The following is a 17,162-nucleotide window of genomic DNA, read 5'->3' as shown; positions in this document are numbered from 1 at the left end:
TTCTATCTATGACTAGTTTCGGTCTGTAGCTATGCTCGTGTGGTTTGACATTTGTATATAATGTCATTAAATTAAGTTGTCTTTACTTTGAGAAGTGTGAGCCTTTTGTCTATGAAAACATAGTATTAAACGATAGCTCACAAGCGGGTGGCAAAATTGGGCGGGTTGCTTGTTAGAGGTGTACACATAGAGTTTTAAGAATTCATCTATTTGAAAAAAAATGCGTCTGGAATTTTATACGTATTTTTACGTACGTCGGCGTGCAAAACTTTTTTGAGCTTAGTATACCAACAGTGGGACACCCTGTATATTCCACATATTTAACATACTACTCAAAAACAGGTAGCTTCAACTTTCGTAGTCTACCCATCTAGGTATTAAAAGTATCTAGAACTTATAAATAATAAATAAATAAATAAATAATAAATAAATATTATAGGACATTATTACACAAATCGACCTAGTCCCACAGTAAGCTCAATTAAGGCTTGTGTTGTGGGTACTAGGCGACGATAAATATAATATTTAATAAATACATATATAGATAATAACACCCAGACCCAAGAACAAATAATTGAGTTCATCACACAAATATTTGCCCTGACCGGGGATCGAACCCGGGACCGTCGGCTCAGTAGGCAGTTATTTTACCACTGCGCCAACCGCGTCGTCGACTTATCTACCAAAATACTAATATTTGTAATACAGGATCAATAATTAATTATACATGCACTGTTTTAAATTGTAAATCTACTGTGACGCAAGAAATCTAAAAGCCTTTTTTGTTTTTTCTTTTATTATATTACATTTGGAATCTAAACAGCATTATCCAATTTAGAGTCGATTGATTAATAGTATTATGTTCAAAATAATAATATCGTGTATTTATAAAGACAACTTTCTCTTTATTCTCATCCTCGCGGATCCATCATCATTATTTTTTTTTCTACTTCGTCTCTCTCTTAGTGACATGACTGATTTATCATGTTGTGTTTCTATATTCGTTTAAGTCACAATTATTATTAAAATTGTTAATTGTAACATGTACCTTATCTATAAGTATTGTTGTGACAGGTGTTGGATGACCTTAATAAATAAAATAAAATAAAAATAAATCATCATCATCAGCATATGAGCTCGTACGTTCCCACTGCTGGGACACGGGCCTCGTATGAGGGTACAGGCCATAATACACCACGCTGGCCAAGTGCGGGTTGGCGGTTGGCTCATATGCCGGCACTTCACATAGGCCAACGCGTTCGCAAGCGCGTTGGCACATGCACTTGTCCAATGTGTAGAACGGGCGTTCGCGCGCTCGTGGTAGGTATTTGAACGTTGGCCAGCGCGAGCTTGCCGCGCGGTGTCGGAAACATCAAAGGACACTTGTCGCAAGCTTGGCGCACCATCCACACATTGGCCGCGCGATCAGTTTGACTGTAGCAGCTATCAGGAGTGCACGTTTTTTTCGTGCGGCGAATTAACACCTAACTTGACAAAATGGCGAACAATATGAGTAACGAGGAAACATTTAAATTTATTGAGCTCTATCAGAGTGAAAACTGCCTGTAGAACCCAAAAAATAAGTACCATAAAAATAAAAATGTTGTACCTATGTATTAAAAGTGCAAAATAAATAAGGTTCTTGGACATGCCGTTTTTCTCACAATGTTTTACTTCACAAAGAGCATCCTACTTTAATATTATTTATTTATTCAATTTATTTCAGATAATTGCAATATCCATATAATTGTTAGTATCTTGGTACCTTAAAAACTACGTTAGTATTAAAAATTACACAATTAATTATTAACAATACTATTTTAAATCAAGCATTATTGCATTATAAATGTGAAAGTGTGTTTATTTCTTTGTTTGTTACATCCATTTTGAATACGTCCGCACATTGGCTCGAACCAAACCATACTGAACGACCTTCCAATGTGTGGATTACTCACAAGCGCGTTTGCAAGCGCACCGCCAGCGCGCTGGCGAATGCGCTGGCCTATGTGTAGAGGCGACAATAGATACAATCGATGAAAAATAACGTTAAAATTCTGAATATAACATCAACTACATCTACCAACTTGCACTTTGCCAACGTGCAAATAAAATAAATAGTTATTTGTTAATATTTATAGTTATATTTCCTCTCATTGTTAGGGTTGCCTGGTAGAGATCGCTTCCTAGCCATAAGGCCGCCCTTTGCTGTTTCTGTGAAGTCTTGTCTTTGTTAATGTACTTATTTTCAAAGCAATTAAGCATTTTCATTCATTCATTCATAATATGACCATAGATTACTAAATAGTTCCTACAAATACGTCACCAAAATTCTCATTTATTTCTATACTAGCTGTTCCCCGCGGTTTCACCCGCATTGCTCCGCTCCTGTTGGTCTTAGCGTGATGATACATAGCCTATAACCTTCCTCGATAAATGGGCTATCTAACACTGAAATAATTTTTCAAATCGGACCAGTAGTTTCTGAGATTAGCGCGTTCAAACAAACAAACAAACTCTTGAGCTTTATAATATTAGTATACATAGATTACCTACTGCAGTGGGAACAAAATCAGCTGTTGATAATATTCGATAAAAAAACGGCAATAAATACCCAATATCGAAATCTAGAAAATGTTAATTTTAATTATAAACACGCAACCTCTAGTTTTAATCACGCTATACATTTTCAATAGGTCGTATCAATCTAAGTGCAATAAGGTCATTAACCAGAGAAACATTTTTATAACACTATCTTTGCCCGCGGTTTTACCAGCATTACTCCGCTCCTGTCTCCTCCCTCCGGTCTTAGCGTGATGGTAGTATATTATAGCCGATAGCCTTCCTCGATAAATGGGCTATCTAACAGCTAAATAATTTTTCTAATCGGATTCGTGGTTCCAAAGATTAAAATAAACAAACTCTTCGTCTTTATAATATAAGTATAGATTTTATTTTATCTGCCGAAAGAATAGCAGGAAAAAGAATTTCGCTTGGAGTATTTCGTATTCAACGTGTTGATAGTCCACTCAAAAATATTATTCAATTCAACAAGGTAGAATAATAAAATGTGGACAGATACATTAATTAATTAATTTTATAGATCTACAGTAATGCGGTAGAGACACTAAAAAATGTTTGATTCTTTTTTGTATGTGTGCATTGAATATCATTTTAATATCTTTGTCGGTATTTCTTTGCTGAACATTATTCGTGAGTGATATCCTATCCTGTCCTACTAATCCTACTAATATTATAAATGCGAAAGTTTGTGAGGATGTGTGTGTGTGTTTGTTACTCTTTCACGCAAATACTACTGAACCGATTGCAATGAAATTTAGCACACATATAGAGGGTAACTTGGATTAACACATAGGATAGGTTTTATCCTGAAAATCCCACGGGGACAGGTACTATGCGGGTTTAATTATTTTTTTTTTTTGAAAACGCAGGTGGAGCAGCAGGCGGAAAGCTAGTAGGGTTTATTTTCAAGATATATCGTGAAATTATTCAAATATTACTTAATGAATGACTTGACACATATTTTATAATAAATTTATTAAAAAATTCAACATCGCAAGCTATTGTTTTATTTTACAGTCCAAAATAGAAATAAAGTAAAACTTTGGTCAGCTAAATGCTAATCTATACTAATTTTATAAAGCTGAAGAGTTTGTTTGTTTGAACGCACTAATCTCAGAAACGACGGATCAGATTTGAAAAATTCTTTCAGTGTTAGATAGATGAATATCGAGGAAGGCTATAGGTTATATATCATCACGCTAAGTTAAAAAGAAGTGGAGAAATGCGCGGTAAAACCGCGAGGCGCAGCTAGTTCATGAATAAATCTAGGAAATAGAAATTTCTTGACTATGTATACTCTTATCGAAACTACAATGTTGTAGTAAACAATCTTATCGAGCTATAAAGATTGGAAAATGTATAATCTGTCAAAAGAACAAGAATACAGTGTCATTGTCAATTGTTAAATCTTTGTATATTATGTTACAGGAAATGTATGTACTCCGTCATTGTATACAATTCCTAGGAAATGTATACAATTCCTAAAATCGTGCGGAAATGTCTGAAATAAATTATTTTATACACATTTCCTAGGAAATCTATACATTTCCTAAATAGCTATCGGAAATGTAAAACATTTAAGATATTGATATGTCGCAGGCAAGGGTTGGACTAAAGCAAAGGGGGCGCAGGACTTAAAAATTTTTTGATGGAGTTGGTGTCATTATAACACCTATTTATTATTGTTTTATCGTAAAGATTACGCTTATATAAGCATGTTTTATAGGAACAACTTTTCTCTAAAATCAAAAATAGCCGAGATATTCGCCCTCAAAGTTAGGTTAGGTTTAGGCTAGGTTAGCCGTTAGGTTAGGTTAGGTTAGGTTTGTTAAAAAAAAACTACACAGAAATAGGAGCCCCGCGAAGCGGGGCTCCGTCGACGAAGATCGAACGATCGAAGATAATAATATGAACATAATATTATTACAATTTTACGGTATGACTGTTACCCGATTGTATCAATAAGAGCTATAATAAAAAAAAATAACAACGTGTTTTATTACAGAAAGCATTTACTTTACACATTTCCTAATACGATATAGGAATTGTATACAATTCCTAGGAAGATTATACATTTCCTAGGATATGCATGCATTAAATAGTTTTTTAAACAATATTTTATACATTTCCTAAATGGTATCGGAATTGTATACATTTCCTAGGAATTGTATACAATTCCTTGATTTCATACATTTCCGGTAACATATATATATAAATCTCGTGTCACAATGTTTGTCCTCAATGGACTCCTAAACCACTGAACCGATTATAATAAAATTCGCACACCATGTGCAGTTCGATCCAACTTGAGTGATAGGATAGTTTAAATCTCAAATCGTTTTAGAGAAAGCGGGTGAAGCCGCGGGCGGTAAGCTAGTAATCTTGTAAAAAAATACATGATGATTCGATTAATTGAAGACTAAGGACATTTAAATTCAGTTTTTTTATGTCTTACTATGACTTATTTACAGATTTTTTATGTCGAACGTAATAATTAGTTGAGTCACTTTACTGGGCATCCAAATATATTTAACCATTTAGTTTTATCCCGATCAATAATTAATTTTGTACTGGATGAGAAGTTTTTTGACAAAATAATGTCGTATATAGTCACAACAAGTTATAGAAACTAGAAACGGCTTATGTGTCAGTAGGTTGTGTAACTTATAATATTATATGTCCACTATCATGTAATTGGTTAATGGTTCAGAAAAAGTACTCACAATGTATGGTTTTAATTATTAAAACATACGATGCGAGAAATAACGAACTGCTTACTGATAAGCTGTGTTTTACTTGAGTTTTTGTTTATTTTAACTATTAGTAAAATATAAACTCAAATTGTGATATTTTAAGAATAAAGAATAGAATAAGAATAAAATACATTTATTAGAATCACCACCACCACCACCACATAAAAAAACAATAACAAAAGCACTCTTATAGACTATAGAAAATAACAGGGATAAAAAAGAGAAAAAAAAAAAAAAATTAAGAGCTAAAAATCTATTGTAAATATTTGTGTGGCGACTGGTGACCTAAAGGGTAAGGCCACTCAGCATATGCTACGCCGTACCACGGTCGGCATAGCGCTGGTTTTCAGGGCCCAACCAGACAACAGACGCGTAAGTCTAAAGTGTCCCGAATAATAAAATATAGTTAAATAACATAAAATAAAATGAAATAAAATAAAACAAACTAGAAAAATTTGAATTAATAAGTAATAAGTAAGTGTTTGTATTCATATAATATTGAAATTTACAAATTAATGAAACAAACAGCAATACCTATATTACATAAATAAATAATGATAAATTATATTACATATATATTGAATGCATATTATATACAACGCAACTAAGGCTTCCCGACGAATTCGCTAATGAGGTGTGTTTTATACTTATATTTAAAAGAGTGTTTGGAAATCGACTCACGTAGCGGCGGCGGAAGGTTATTCCAACACTTAGTTGCGTTGTATACAAAACTGCCTCTAAAAGCGGTTGTGTGGTATCTTGGCATAACCAACATGTATGTGGATGCTCTTGTGAAGTGCGAGCGATTTCTCTCACCAACCCATCTAAGCTTACTGTGCAGGTATTTTGGTATTTGAGACGTCACCACCTCAAAAAGCATCACAGCAAAGTGAAGGCGCCTGCGTCGTTCCATGTTGAGCATTTTTGCTTCGATTAGATACGGCGTAACATGATCTCTTGCAGGTATGTCCCAACAGAACCGAGCACACGCGTTCTGAACCCGCTGTATTGCATTCCTGGTCCTTGCAAGCAACATTGCACCGTACATGGTATCTCCGAAATTAAATTTCGAGAGAATTAGTGCCTCACAGAGCCTTATACGTAAGGGTGTGGTGATGTAGTGTCTGATGCGATAAAGTAGCTTTAACCTGTAGAAGCAATTCGATATAGTAGCTTGGAAGTGTTTTTCAAACCTGAGATGCTCATCGAAAACGATCCCGAGATTTCGAGCTTCGACGACCCGCTCTACAGCTTGACCTTCAATGTTTAATATCGGATTGAATTCAATGACTTTTCCGACCGACCTCGGTGTTCCCAAAACCATGAATTTGGTCTTTGCTGGATTAAGAACAAGTGAATTTTTCTCCGACCATTCCGATATGCGCACCAGGTCTGAGTTCAGTTCAGCAATAGCATCAGGAGTTCGGGACGGATGGAATGAGATATACAACTGTATATCATCCGCGTAAAGATGGTATCGGCTATATATTATCTCCTTGGTGATATCGGCAGTATATAATATAAAGAGAAGTGGACCCAAGATAGAGCCCTGTGGGACTCCTCTGGTAACGTGTCCTTGATTAGAATATACGACCGATCCATCCTCCTTGCGAACTGCTACCGTCTGAGTGCGATTGCTGAGATAGCTATTGAACCAACTAACCGTTTCCTTGCCAAACCCATAAAACGACATCTTAGAAAGAAGTAATGGAATGTTAATCGTGTCAAAGGCTCTGGTGTAATCAAGAAATACGATAACAGTGCTCATGCCCGAATCTTGCGCTGTCAAAATGTTGTCGACAACTTCAGTCAAAGCAGAGACAGTACCACGACCTTTCCTAAAACCGGATTGTAGGTCTGGTAATATTCCGTTCTGCTCCAAGTACTGATAGAGTTGGTCGTGTACTATCCTCTCGATAACTTTTGACAGGCATGGGAGAATACTGATTGGCCTGAGATCCTTTGACGTAACTGGATTTTCTTTTTTTGGTATTGGCTGCACAAGCGCTCTTTGCCAAAGTTCAGGAAATTTGTTTGTCCTAAATGACGTGTTTATAATGTGCGTTATAGCTGGCAGAGTTTTGGAAATCGTGAGTTTTATCATATCAAGCGATATGTCATCTACTCCTACTGCTTGTGATTTTAAGGTTTTTAAAGCCTTAAGAACAGTATTTTCTGTTACAGATTTAAATTTAAAACTGGACGTAGCGTCACTGTATCGATGAAATTCATAGTAAGTAAGGCTTGAAAGGGCAGTTTGACTGTTTCCAGGAACATTAAGAAAATCGTCATTAAGTTGATTGGGATCATTGAAATGTGGTGGTAGCTTGTTATCCTGTTTGGGCTTAATGACAACTTGTTCCTTAATATGTTTCCAGAGTTTTGGAGGATTGTTGATGTTATTATTAACATAAGTATCAAAGTAGGATTGTTTCTCTCTATGCAGGGCACCACTTACCAGTTTTTTTAATTCTCTGTAATATTCCTTACTTTTTGTGTCCTTACTTCTCCGGGCTACGACCTGTGCTTCATCTCGAGATTTCATCATCATTTTGATGTTATACGTCACCCAAGGATAGACCTTTCGTTTCAAGTACTTCACTTTCTGAGGAGCGTAATGATGAAAAATAATTTGAATATATGCAGTTAGAATGTTCACCATCTCGCCGACATCATCCAATTCCAAAATTGTTTGCCATCGCACTTCTTCCAAAGTAGCTTCAAAACTTTCCATGTCAATGTCCTTGAGTGACCTGTACGTTATCCATTTTGGAGTATATTTATCTTTAGGGACATCTAATATACATGATACGAAAGCATGGTTGCTCAGGGCACTGACATGGTTAACGGACACATGTGATGCGCGGATGTTGGTGCAGATTAGATCTAGTAATGTCTCACTACTATCCGTGAAATGGGTTGGCTCGGATATAAGCTGGTTGAGATTCATCAGGTTCAAAAAACTGTTTAATTTGGTACAAGAAGCATGTTGGCTGTTTAAAAGATTTATGTTGAAATCGCCCAAGATTATTATGTTATCGGACCAGGCGAAGGAGCCCAGGGATTCCATAATAGTATCCAAGAAAAGCTGGACGTCAAGCCAAGGTGGTCTATACGCTGTGCCTATAATTATTGCTTTACCCTGGACTGTGGTTTTTATCCACATCTGCTCGACTTGCGTGGATACAGGATGCTGCAACGTTTTTACTACCATACCCTCCCTCACATAGAACCCAACACCGCCCCCGCGATTGCGGATGGATCTCGAGCGCGGTATGTGCCGCAGCTTATAGCCGGGGACTTGTGGCGCGCGACCGTCTTCGCCCTCACGAAGCCAGGTCTCGTTGACCGCCAGTACGTCCACCCGAAGTCGGTTTAGTGCGACGACAAATTCATCATGTCGGGTTCCTAGAGAGCAAGGATTGATAAAACCAACCTTTAATTTATTTTTAATGTTGAAGGCAAGATATAAGTTATATATAGACATAAACACATACGCAAAAATATAATAAATAAACTATACGATAGACAGACATTGGCACATATAACATAGGTACCTATTATACATAATATTATATAGATATCTGTGTGAGAAAGATTTATGTTAATAAGTGAGGAGACTATTTTAAAATAATGTGAAACCTCGAGGAGTATGCAACGATTATTGATATTTAGTAGAAATAAAATATATATTTTAGTATTACTATTCGTCACCATCATTCTATAATTTTTTATAAAATGCACATATTCATAAAAACAATTACTAAGTTTTACACGAACTCGGTTCTTCATATTAAATACTACATTATTACACAATATAATTTTGTAAAATTTACAAGACATGTCGCCACACAATATTTTTTTAAAACTAATGTACATCCAGAGACTTTTTTTAAAACTAAATAAGTCTAAAAGATACAATACACAAACACTTAATAAGCTTAAAATTGAAATACAATAATATAATAGTAATTTATTTACTAGTTGGGTATAGATACTAGTATTAATTAACAAATATACAGCCAAACAAGCGTGAATAATTATTTTAATATAATTCGACAGTAAGGCTGCCGAAATTGTAGTATCACAAAATGATATTTTAAATTTGTTCAGATGCCTACACAAACCATCATTTATATAATACTAGCTGTCCGCCCGGCTTCGCCCGTGGTACATATTTCGCAATAAAAAGTAGCCTATGTTTTTTCTCAGGGTTTAAAGATTGTCTGTGCCAAATTTCATCAAAATCGTTTGAGACGTTTAAGCGGGAAAGCGTAACGGACAGACAGACAGAGTTACTCTCGCATTTATAATATTAGTAGGGATTATAAATCAGCAAAGTATGTTTATGGTGCTTAAATAGCTTAGATTAATATTGTTCTGAGAAACTAGATTTCAGCCCGCGGCTTCGCCCGTGTTTTCAAAGAAAAACCCGCATAGTTCCCGTTCCCATGGGATTTCCGCGACAAAACCTATCCTATGTGTTAATCCAAGTTACCCACTATATGTGTGCTAAATTTCATTGTCATCGGCTTAGTAGTATTTGGGTGAAAGAGTAACAAACACACACACACACACACACATCCCCTCAAACTTTCGCATTTATTAGAATAAAATATGGTTTGCAGATACTTGAATTTTACAAAATAATAACAAAATTACCTAATCCTTAAATGGCTAATTTGATAAGAATGTTGTGTGGTAAAAGAATTCGCGCTAAATATGTGATGTTCACACAAGCAAGGTCGCGGGCAGGAAGCTAGTGATAAAGCCATAAACAACGTCTAAAAGAAATGATGGCAACTCCATATACGGAGTAGAACATGTTCCAATACTCTTTACCTACTTACAAAGCTGTTACTTGTTACTATAATTATATTATTCTTGTTGCACTCTTAATAATAATTAACGATGCCATTTATTTTAACCTTATCTTAGATACTAATATTATAAAGCTGAAGAGTTTGTTTGTTTGTTTGAAATTACCGAAATATTTAAAAAAAGACGTGTGACACTCGGGGACTGCCGCGGTAAAGCTATTGCATAGCATGCCTTCAAGCCACACCTCCGAGCCCGTCGGAGTGGGGAGCGTGAGGTTTTTTCGTTACGGAATTTCTCGTTCAAACAAACAAACTCTTCTTTATAATATTAGTATAGATTCAACATCTTTGTAATATAATACGTAAAAAAATGTAACAATTTCTTGATTGTTAGGTACATACTAGAAACTAGGAAACCTAATTTCACAAGTCATTTCTTTAAAAATAACATAAAAGTAGTATTACAATGTATAAGACATGATGTAACTTACATTTCACACAGCTAAGCTCTACTTAATATCCTAACTTATTTAGTCTTCATGGAACACTGAACTTAGGTCTAAGAAGTAATACCTACTAAGCACTGAACCATGAAGGCTGTAAAAGCATCATACAGGGTGGATTTTTGTGCCATTTGAAGTTAAAATATTTTTAATACAGTAGATAGAAAATTTCGCTCAAACGATATATTAGACTCTTTTATTTTATAAAATAATAACAATAATTGTATTGACAGAATTACGAAAAATTCTACTTTTAAAAATTATACGTTTTTATGGCATCGATCTCAATGTCAATACTTCTTATTCTTTGTCATACGTAGTACATATCTGTCAACTGTGTCAATACCTACCTACTCAATATTATAAGGATTTTGTTTGTTTGTTTGAACGCGCTAATCTCGGGAATTACTGGTTCGATTTGAAAAATTCTTTCGGTGTTAGGTTAGGTTAGCCCATTTATCTAAGAAGGTCATATATCTTCACGCTAAAACCAACAGGAGTGGAGCCACGGGGGTGAAACCGCACGGAGCAGCTAGTTTAATATATATGATTTATTTAACCAACATTAATATTAAATGATGCGTAACTCTACAGTTTCTAAAACCTTCTAACATTACATCTAGGTGTTACTTTTATTACTTCATTATGTCTGTGTAATTCAAGCCTATATCTTATTTATCTAATTAACCAACTTCAAAAAAGGAGGAAGTGTTATTTTCCACTTTATAGGTTAATTTTTTTGATGTATGTTCATCGATGTTTCCGCTATCTGTAACAAAATTTCACAATGACAGATAAGTAGTCAAAATTTTTTTTTTAATCCGAACGAAAATGATTCCGATTTTTAATCTGTGACTTCGTACTAAGAAATTATCTAAGTACTAACTTTTACTAATTTTACTATAATCCGGTTCCAGGCAAAAAATTGACCGCACGAAAAACGACCTAAAAGTAGAAAAACATCCTAGGTAGGTATTTTTAACAAAAAATTAAGCAGAAAAAGACAGTGAAGTAATATTAAACACTCCACATCACTATCTCCTGCGCAGTTGGCTAATCTAAATCGAGATCAGCTGATTTTATTATTATTATTTATCACATGCATAAAAATTTAAATTATCTGTCCTGTGATTTCAAAATAAATATAAGAAAACACCCATTCTTTTAAAGTTAACGCTATGAAAAACTTGAGAACTGCATAATATTATTTATATGTATTAAACTACATATATGTAAGGATGTACCTACATAAAAAGAATTTATTAACTAATTTATTTATTCATTCATATTTTCTCAAAATCGTATAAATTTAGCTACTGTTGAGTCACTCAAATGACTAAATAGATAGCCAGTAATGATAACAGTCCCCACAGATAATTTTTCACAATAATATTATCTGTGATTAACGTATGCGTGAATAGGTGTTTTATGACCTCAATAAGGAATTCAATAGAATTTGTTATCATTTGGAAACATAAACTAAAAATCGTACATGTTTGTATTCTTTTTATGGATATATTTTTCGAAATGAATTTAATTTTTATTAATTTATTTTATTTTATTTTTTTGGTTTCGAAGATAATAATGTTCCACAACATTTACTAATTTATTTCCGAAAGAAATTTCAATTTACATAGCATAGTACTACAACTACTTCTACTGACAATTATTTTCTCGTCAATCACAATATCTCTAATTAAATTGATTATAAAATCATCCAAATTATATTTTAATTAACAATAACATATTATAATAATTAACATTTATCATCATCAGGGTTTAAATCTTATCTACTATTTACCGCCAAATCTAATAGGATTTGGCGGCAAATAGCAATAACATTGACAGCTGTCAAAACTCAAACAGATTATTAAAAAGAATAAATCTATTTCAAATTCCAAAAGAAGATAATATATATGTACTTGATGATTTTGAGTTATTTCCATCTAATATTGAAAGATAATTTTATAATTAAATCTATACATATGGTTAAATATATAAATCACTACATAGTATAAATATAAAACAAAGTCGCTGTCGCTGTCAGCGGTCCATCTCTATGATCTGTGGTCTCTATGTACAATTAAATCTTTAAAACAACGCTGCAAATTTTGATGCGGTTGTTTTAATGGATAGAGAGGGATAGAGTCATTTCCGAGAAAGGTATATATATAATTTACTAGGTTTTTAAACAAACCGGGCGAAGAAAAATATTACTAACTTTCCAAAACGCTTGCATTTATTTTATTTTCAAGATTTTTACCCAAAATGCCAATGTAAAAATTAGAAAAATTTTAATCTTTCACAGCTAAAGTTAAAATAACATTTTTAAAAGTGCTTTGTTAATATTAACAGCGTTCTAAACGCAAATATTATAAGTTGATACAAGATTTTTATAAGCATGTAAATAATATTTCAATCGATTCGTAAATAAAAGATAGAAAAAAAAAACCGGCCAAGTGCGAGTCGGACTCGCGCACGAAGGGTTCTGTACTATCATCGTTTATTGTATTCAAATTCAAATTCAATTATTTTTAGTATTTTCTAGGGTTTGATTTTACGCGAGTATTAACTATACATTTAGAAATTAAAGACTTTTTAACGGATTTTAAACGCGATTTATTCATTATAAAAAGCTGTAAAGTGTTCGAAACGTCGGGAAAATAATATAATGAATAAATCGCGTTTAAAATCCGTTTAAAGTCTTTAATTTCTCAATTATTTTTATTCATGAATATGGGTACAATTCAGATCTTAGACAAACATAAGTCCCGCCATATCCTGCCAGTTAGGCATATGAAATTCATCATCATCATCATCAGCCCATATACGTTCCCACTGCTGGGACACGGGCCTCCTATGAGGGTACAGGCCATAATCCACCACGCTGGCCAAGTGCGGGTTGGCGGATGACACATGTCGTCGAACTTTTTTTTTTTTTTTTTAATTCTTCGACATGTCGGTTTCCTCACGATGTTTTCCTTCACCGTTCGAGCAGTGGTGATGTTACAACATGCGCAGATAAATTGAAAAATCAATTTATTTCCTGCGCGCTCGCCTGGTCTCGAACCACGGACTTATCGATTCGAAGTCCGAGGTCTCACCACTGAGCCACCACTGCTCTCAATATGAAATTACAAATACATAATACTACTACAGCTAAATAAATAATAATTTTATCTTAAAGGTCCAAAATTATTTTAGTGTATGTAGCCCCCTTATCGGTTTATGAGATACAGCCTGGAGACTGACAGACAGCGGAGGTTTAGTAATAGGGACTAGGGTCCCGTTTTACCCTTTGGGTACGGAACCCTAATTGCATAATTATTGAGGATAGGATAAAATAAAAATGATAAGATGGTGTTTTCACTTCAGGGTCGTCTGATTTTGAAAAACAGATAAAAACATCGAATGTTTAGGATTTATCAAAATGTAATTCATAAAAAAACTACATTTCTATTGCAATTTTAATTAGTTATTAATAGATATATGTTTTTTGCTCTTTATGCAATATATTATATTTATAAGGAAAAATAAATGGACAGCTACTATCTTATTATTTTAGTAAATCTATTATTGTTCGTGCAGTTATTGAGAAGTATTTAAGTTTTTTGCCTCTTCTCTCTGGATAGGACCACATCTTAAAACAGAAAAACATTCATCTCTTTGTTTAATAAAGAATTATGAATAACAATAATTTTCTCAGTCTATGTTTCATTAAATTGCATTTTAATAGAATACAAATGTTGTTAAAAATATTTTTTTTTAATTTTTCAATCTATCCTCGTGTACAAACTTATCAATCCCAAACCATCCGTTGCAGATGATGATCCTAGCGGACGGCTCAACATCCTTCTACATCTGGCGTGACATCCCCATCCCAATGTATCTTGAGTGTTTTTTATTTAACATCACTAATGTGGATGACATCCTGGCGGGGAAGAATGTTACCATACACGTACAACAGATGGGGCCGTATGTGTTTCGGGAAATACGGAAAAAGGTGGGTAATGAGCTAATGAGTATGTTTTTTAGGTTATGTTGTTTTCTTAATAATATATGTATGTTATATGCTATTAATGTATGCTGATTGCTGATAAACAGCTTATTCAATTTGGATTAGAACTGATAAATTGCGTTGAAACTTTTAAGCTATTGCATAGCTTCTATCGCGGGCCTTGAGCGCGGGAACCGAATCGAGAAATTCCGTAACGAAAGAACCTCACGCTCCCCACTCCGACAGGCACGGAGGTGTGGCTTGAAGGCATGCTATGCAATAGCTTTACCGCGGCAGTCCCCGAGTGCCACACGTCTTTTTTTGTTTTTGTACTTTGTGAAATTAAATAGGTAAATAAATAAATAAATAAAATCGTTTATTTAGAAACAATACATACAAACAAAAACAAATCAAATCATTTATTTGTTATTAGGATAACAACTAAACTTCAAACAAAATAGTAGATAACTTTCGTAACATACAATTTAAATTATTGTTTAATTAAAGGTTTACATAATTTACTTGTAAGGGTAAAAAACTTAAAAAAGTTAAAATGATTTTGTTAAAACTCACCAATTGCGTAATACAATTACATATTTAATAACAGTAATTATACATAAAAAACAAATATTTGTTTATAATATTGAAAAAAAAAACATGGTTATCGCGGTTATTAACATGTGTTTACTGATAAATATCGGTCAAGTGCATTGGATTCATTTGTCGAAACCAAATCTACATTACACTTAGTTACGATATTTTATACAGAACTAGCTATGTCGCGCGGTTTCACCTGCGGAATAACCCGGAAAATCAAGTATTTCTATACCTACCTCATGTCATGTGTTATTCTGGTGCATTACTTAAATTAGGTACTGTAAAGATGTGATAGTGTAACAAACATACATACAGACATCATTAGATACATACATACAGACATGATTAGGATATGACGTTCATGTGCATATTATACAGTGTGTCTGGTGCTGACTGCTGTTTTATTCATCCCGTATCAAGCAATCTATACAAATGATACAAATACATACATAAAGCGCTAAGCTGATGACTTTTGTTTGTTTGAACCCGGTAATCTCATGAACTAAGTTACCAGATTTGAAAAATCAATGAATTTATATCATTATATTATGACCAATAAGAGTAAATGTGGATGAAACCGCGGTGCACAGCTAGTAATAGAAAATATTAAAAAAAAAACCAAAACTAGTTGGTATCTTTGATAATCCCCATCTAATCGCAAAAGCTTCTCAATGATCGATCTTATACATTTATTTCTCAAGATAGCCTTTACTAAAAATAGATATCGTTACACCATTCATAAAAGGTAAAGACAGGTTATGCTTTCTTGTTTCTTTATAATACATACTAGCTTTCCGCCCGCGGCTTCGCCCGCGCAGTCAAAGAAAAATCTCCATAGTTCCCGTTCCCGTGGGATTTCCGGGATAAAACCTATCCTATGTCCCGGGGTAAAAAGTAGCCTATGTCCTTTCTCGGGTATCAAAATATATCTATACCAAATTTCATGCAAATTGGTTCAGTAGTTAAGGCGTGATTGAATAACAGACAGACAGACAGAGTTACTTTCGCATTTATAATATTAGTAATATGGATTGCAAATCATCATCATCATCATCATCATCAGCCCATATACGTTCCCACTGCTGGGACACGGGCCTCCTATGAGGGTACAGGCCATAATCCACCACGCTGGCCAAGTGCGTGTTGGCGGATGACACATGTCGTCGAACTTTTTTTTTTTTAATTCTTCGACATGTCGGTTTCCTCACGATGTTTTCCTTCACCGTTCGAGCAGTGGTGATGTTACAACATGCGCAGATAAATTGAAAAATCAATTTAATTCCTGCGCGCTCGCCTGGTCTCGAACCCCGGACTTATCGATTCGAAGTCCGAGGTCTCACCACTGAGCCACCACTGCACATGGATTGCAAATAGTATGTCCCTAGTCAGAATTAATAATACAGAACTAAGGATTCGTAAATATACCTACCTATCTTAATATATATAAATCTCGTGTCACAATGTTTGTCCTCAATGGACTCCTAAACCAATTAACCGATTATAATAAAATTCACATACCATGTGCAGTTCAATCCAACTTGAGAGATAGGACAGTTTAAATCTCAAGTCGTTTTAGAGAAAGCGGGCGAAGCCGCGGGCGGTAAGCTAGTTTTACTTATAAAGATTAGCCTGCTCTAACTATATTTGTATTTATTTATAAAATATAGAATTTTTTAGATATAGAAAGATATTGTTTGATTACAGTTTTATTTTCATAGATAATCTCATGAGAATCACTTCAAATCTACCTGTAGAAAACCAAACCGCATTATAATGAATGATGATTGTTACAATATATTGAGATTTATGCAAGCCAACAGGGTAAATTGTGGGGTAAATCACCGGAAATCATTTAAATTCTACACAGATGCACGTAGTTTCTTAAGGGGAGGCTCCCTAAATTTTATGTGAA

The 17,162-nt window shown here is 34.2% G+C and overlaps 1 protein-coding gene across 2 annotated transcripts in view; it reads left to right on the top strand.

Moving 5' to 3' along the window:
* LOC123693667 (protein croquemort-like) overlaps nt 1-17,162 on the top strand; it is a 39,239-nt gene that overhangs the window by 5,289 nt on the left and 16,788 nt on the right. For both annotated transcript variants that reach the window (XM_045638856.1, XM_045638857.1), the window contains exon 2: nt 14,480-14,659. In XM_045638856.1, coding sequence (XP_045494812.1) covers nt 14,480-14,659 — 180 coding nt within the window. The remainder of the gene's footprint in view (nt 1-14,479; nt 14,660-17,162) is intronic.

Source organism: Colias croceus, chromosome 8, assembly GCF_905220415.1.
Source record: "Colias croceus chromosome 8, ilColCroc2.1".
Taxonomy (NCBI): domain Eukaryota; kingdom Metazoa; phylum Arthropoda; class Insecta; order Lepidoptera; family Pieridae; genus Colias; species Colias croceus.
Note: the sequence above shows the minus strand (reverse complement) of the source record. Positions and strands in the feature narration are given on the sequence as shown.